This window comes from Octopus bimaculoides, chromosome 2, assembly GCF_001194135.2.
Source record: "Octopus bimaculoides isolate UCB-OBI-ISO-001 chromosome 2, ASM119413v2, whole genome shotgun sequence".
NCBI classification, from domain to species: domain Eukaryota; kingdom Metazoa; phylum Mollusca; class Cephalopoda; order Octopoda; family Octopodidae; genus Octopus; species Octopus bimaculoides.
In genome coordinates this window covers 166,694,823-166,700,703 of record NC_068982.1, presented here as the reverse complement: position 1 = coordinate 166,700,703, position 5,881 = coordinate 166,694,823, and the positions used below count along the sequence as shown (strand labels likewise).

At 36.7% G+C, this 5,881-nt stretch overlaps 1 protein-coding gene across 4 annotated transcripts in view; it reads right to left on the bottom strand.

Moving 5' to 3' along the window:
• Window positions 1-5,881, bottom strand: part of LOC106881530 (cilia- and flagella-associated protein 206) — a 100,733-nt gene that overhangs the window by 51,195 nt on the left and 43,657 nt on the right. For all 4 annotated transcript variants that reach the window (XM_014931950.2, XM_052965702.1, XM_052965703.1 and 1 more), the window contains 2 exons: window positions 3,098-3,188; window positions 192-380 (listed from right to left, as the gene is read on the bottom strand). In XM_014931950.2, coding sequence (XP_014787436.1) covers window positions 192-380; window positions 3,098-3,188 — 280 coding nt within the window. The remainder of the gene's footprint in view (window positions 1-191; window positions 381-3,097; window positions 3,189-5,881) is intronic.

The following is a 5,881-nucleotide window of genomic DNA, read 5'->3' as shown; positions in this document are numbered from 1 at the left end:
AGAGAGAGAGAGAGAGAGTGTGTGTGTGGTGCAACTCAAGAATTGACAATCGACACTAACCCACATCCTCACACAAGTTTTGTACATAGAACCCAACTAAATTAGATGATATTGCCCTTTCTACTAGAGTGAGGAGAAACAAACAACCAATCAAAGAACCCCTAGTAATTAATACAGGAGAGTATACAAACCTGTGGCTTCCCTTACAACTGCCAAATCAGATGGGCTACCAAGACCAGATCGAAGCAGGATGGCTAACACAATCTTGTGATAGAGATTCTCAAATTCTTCTTTGATCTGGGCTCGGCTGTCGGTGATTTCTCGTATCACTGGCTGCATACGGGATTCCAGTACTCTTCGATGTTCTTCCAGAAATTGCTCTTAATAGAGAAACAGAATATAGAAAAAGTTTATAACCCTTTTATGGAAAAAGTAGTGAACAAAGACCTTGAAAGACTTCTGTAAAGACTAAATGGAAAAACAATATTCAATTGTGGTGGTGGTACTGAGACAGAATACTATTATTGTAATAGTCATACAGTGGTGTTAGTATGGCAGTGGTGGCGGTGATAGTGGTGGTCGTGGTGGTGATGATGATAATGATAGTGGGACTGTTGCTAATAGTGTAGTAGTGGTACTATTTTTGTAATGGTGGTATAGCAGCGGTGGTGGTTTTGTAAAGTTAAGTGTGGTCATCCTCGAGTAGTAATTAAAGACAGGTTACAGTATAGTAATTTATTAACACCTTCTATTGCTGCCCACAGAAGAATTTAGTTCAACATTGCAGTCTAATAAAATACATGTCAACTGTTGTTGTCCTCATCACAGTCTTCTCTGATAAAGTGGACATATAACACTTTAGTAACTGGTCGATCAAAGAAGTTAAATTAATATTTCCATCTTTCGTTATTGGGCTACACATAGTGGTGGTGGTGGTGGTGGTTTTGGTGATGGTGGCAGCGGTAGTGGTGGAATGATATTCCAATATAATAAACTAAAGAGAGGAGATCAAACTATTGTATAAAAATGTCCTTCTTTGGCTCATAGAAGTTCCATCTCATGTAAGTATTTTGTGTGGTAACAGAAAATTTGGAATATGTCTAAGGTCCCTAGACATATTCTTCATTGGTGTTCATCAGTGTTAATGATGTTCTTTACTTAAAACTAACTCTTACAAAACAAGGAATTAAATTTGGGATGGAAATACTTAATCAAGACCAGTTTCCACAATGACACTTGAGTACATACAGCATGTTTTATTTGTTACTTTGTTGTCCAAATTTAGGAGCCTCTTCTTCTTTTATGGTAACATATTGAGCATATGCATAAGGTTAGATCATTATTTTAACATTTGGCTGCATCTTATTGTCATTAGCTGCTCGATTATAAAGGAAGAAATTTAGACACTTTTATTTTAGTCAGTACCATCTTTAAGAGGTGCTATGGGTGTTGCAGGTCCAGGGTTGAGAAGGCACATAAATCAATCCCTTAAGTGAAGGACCATATGAAAATATGTAGTTTAATTATTCTTTGGTACAGTACCAGGACCACAAGTACTTAAAAGTGGCCCTGATTCTAGTCAAATGAAATATGTCAAATAATGAAATCTTAGGATCTCAACATAATGCCTAGAGCAAGGTGTTCCCTCATATCTTTATAGCCAAAATTCCAGTATTTTAACATTAATATTACACTACTTTGGAAAGGCAGTGACCTGGCAAGATCATGACCATGCTGGACAAAACGCTTAGTGGCATTTCGTCCGTCTTTATGTTCTGAGTTCAGATGCTGTTGGGGTTGACTTTGTCTTTCATCCTTTTGGAGTCAATAAGATAAGTACAAGTTGAGCACTGGGGGTCAATGTAATTGATGTACTCTCTCTCCTGAAATTGTTGGCCTTGTGCCAAATTTGCAAAAACAGTGAGTGATGAATGAATGACATGAAAGTGACAGGGCCAAGTATACACAATATTTTGTAACTAAATCATAGGTTGTGAATTCAAGTCTACTCCAAGCATTTTGTTGTGTTTCTTGGCTGAACACAGCTGTTACTCAGAAGGCATAGAGGTCCATATGTGACGTTGGAGTAAAGCACTTTGAAACCAAACACAAGAGACAGCATAAAGAGAGGAGATGTCACTATCAATCCTCTGCAGCTGTTGTTTGTGGTCACTTTCAGTTCCCTTATTGCTACAGGATCTGTCATCACCTTTGATGGGTTGTCATTAGCAAGTAATCAAGTGGCTGAACACCTTGTGCTACATTTGCTCTGATCATCTAGTAGCCAGAAATAGGTATCAGATTATCTAAGAATGTTACATATGATAGACTGGAGTTTTGTCCAGTGAAAGATTCATCTGTCATTTTCAAGCAAAAAAAAAAAAACCAGACATAAGCACTAGCTCTGAAAATACTTAACTGTTTAGAAGGAAATTAGTTTGAAAACTGTAAAGTTTTATTATTATCATTATTGTTCATGATGTGCAAGAATGTTCCACATTCAGAATCAATGTCCTTGATACTGGGTCACAACCAGTTTCTTTAGATATTGAGGACCTTTCTTAAAATCTTTGCTCTTCCCAACAGAGCAGATTTCTAAATTAATGCAACCCTTGTAGTTTTACCAATCTCAATAAAGGAGCTGTTAAGTCTGTTGGTGACAGGATTATTATTATTATTAATTATTATTATTATTATTATTATCATTATTATTATTATTATTATTATTATTTTTATTATTATTTCTATTTTCACAGAGCTCTTGATTTTACTTGTCCCAGTTAATTCTGTAAGAGTGAACAGCAACCTAGTCATGATATTTAACACTCAAGTACCAATCTCAAAATCTTCGTTGTCTCTAATAGAACAGTTTTTTTTTAACTTTAACATGTTCTACTCCCAAGTTAATCCCACTTTCTTCAACAGATTTCTCAAACTTGGTTGTTAATGTTCCCAGTGCCCCTACAACTACTGGGACGACAGTTACTTTCTTCTTTATTGTTGTTATTGTTGCTGTCATTATTATTATTATTATTATTATTATTATTACTATCATGCATTGGTGGAAAGTTTTAACAGAAACAAGTAATATACTGACCTCGAGTGGTGTAATTCATATCAAAGTAAACCTGCATTTTTATAGTGTCCAATGATGGAGACTTTGGATTCAAGAGGTTCATAACACACAGCTAAAAATTAATGAAATAAACAAATAAAAAGTTATTTCCATTTGATATTTCAAAAGATCTTTCAATTTTACTACAGCATTTAGGAGAATCTACAATGAATGGAGAATAACAAACTTGAATGTGGTTTATTGGCTATGCAAAATTGATTCATAAGAAATAAAGAGTACAAATGAGGTGAGAAATAAAGGCCATCAGGAATCAATGGAATTGGTAAGGTGTGTGAAAGGATGCTGGTAATACTTGTTTAAACATGTAATATGAATGGAGGAAGCACACTGTAGAAGTGTGATACCAGACTTCATACAGCATGCATACTTCATACTCTTAACAGTTAAGAGTACAAGATAAGTATATGCTATATATAAAGACCCCCCTTCAGTTATGAATGACTATGGGATTGCACCTAGAAAGTTACACTCCAAGGCACAAGTCTGGGCAAGGTTGTCTATGGAAGACCAACAGTCACCCATGCATACCAGTCTCTCTCCATGCCACCAATGTTATTCAAGGGAAAGGCAAAGGCCAATACAGCTTGGCACCAGTGACATCACGACTCATTTCTACAGCTGAGTGAACTGGAGTGAAGTGAAATAAAGTGTCTTGCTTGAGAGCACAACACTCAGCCCAGTCTGGGAATCGAACTCACTACATCATAATTGTGAGCCCGATGCTCTAACCACTGAGCCATGCCATAGAGAGAGATAAAATAGATGTCATCATATCTGAAGATATTGGACCTCACAACCATGATGACATAAGACTGAGACAAAAAGAGAGATATAATGTTGCAATATATGTTCAACCCACGGAAAGAGGAAAATTGTAGTTACAGAAAGTGGAGAGGATGAGGAGGACAAAAATGTATACAGCTAAAATGAAGACGATATTTTAATAAATAAGGCAGTGAGCTGGTAGAAACATTAGCACGATGGCTGAAATGCTTAGCGGTATTTCATCTGTCTTTATGTTCTGAGTTCAAATTCCACTGAGGTCAACTTTGCCTTTCATCATTTTCGGGGTCAATGAATCAAGTACCAGTTGTGTACTGGAGTCGATCTAATCGACTGGTTCCCTCCCCCAAAATTCTGTACCTTGTGCCTAGAGCAGAAAAGAATATATAAAAATGTCATGGCATACAAAGTTATAGCAAGCATCTAAAATGTCAACAACAGATGACAGAAGATGGCTGAAATTACTAAACAAGTTTTGAAAGATTTGAGGAGTGAAAATTTATTTGACATCTGCTATGATAATATTGTACAAAATATGTATTACCACAGATGTGAAATATCTAAAAAAAAATAGAACTTGTAATTCCCTGCCTTATTTGTATATGGTGTTGTTCTGTTCATAATGTTACATGTTATAGAGACACTTTCAATTCTGCTAACTTCCAAATACATTGACATAAAGTTACAACTCCCTTTGTCCCTCAAGGCACATGGCTCAGTGGTTAGAGCATCAGGCTCACAATCATGAGGTAGTGCGTTCGATTCCCAGACCAGACTGTATGTTGTGCTCTTGAGCAAGACACTTTATTTCATGTTGCTCCTGTTCACTCATCTGTATAATTGAATTGTGATGTCACTTGTGCCAAGCTGTATTGGTCTTTGCCTTTCCCTTGGATAATATTGGTGGTGTGGAGAGAGGAGTCTGGTATGCATGGGCGACTGTTTGATCTTCCATAAACAACCTTGTTCAGACTTGTGCATCTAGTTGCAATCCCATGGTGATCAATGACCAAAGGGGCTCTTCTCTATCCCTCAATTTAAACAAGTGCATATGTTAGTTGCATTCAATATAGAGGTATTCATACTGAATGCCAAATAATTCCTCTTGATAGATACAGAACTAATATTGTGATGGAAGGAGAAGGTACCTGGAAAAATTAAAATGTGAATTGGGGAAAGTACGTTTCTTTTGACAGCATATGACCATTATAGACACCAGTATTTTTTAGGTCAAAGACACAATAAATTCTTCTATCAGCCAATACCAGGTGAGTTACACAATACATTCAAGTCTGGGGACATTGCTTCTAAAGGCGATCAACAAAGGGAACACCTTATCAGAAATCACTTTTATTAAGATGTGCCAATGACATTGATATTAATTTTTTGGCAGTTCAACTTCCAGCATTTAAAATTTGTTTGTTGTTCAGTTGTTTGTTGTTCATCATTACACACACACACACACACACACACACACACACACACACACACATTATAGGTACATAGATATATGTTGGAGCAGATGTGGCTGTGTGGTAAAAAGTTTGCTTCCTGGCCACATGGTTCCCGGTTCAGTCCCACTCCACCGCATGGGCAAGTATCTTCTACTATAGCCTCGGACCAATCAAAACCTTGTGAGTGGAGTTTGGTAGATAGAAGCTGAAAGAAACACACTATGTGTGTGTGTGTGTGTGTGTCTTTGGGTCTGAAATGTCCCCCACCACCACTTGACAATCAATGTCAGTGTGCTTACATCCCCATAACTTAACAGTTCAACTAAAAGAGACCAATAGAATAAGTACCAGTCTTAACAAAAGATAAGTACTGGGGTCAATTCATTCAATTAAAAATTCTTCAAGGCAGTGCCCCAGCATGACCATAGTCTAATGACTGAAACAAGTAAAAAATAAAAGATAAATAAAGATGTATATATATATATGTGTGTGTGTGTGTGTGTATATA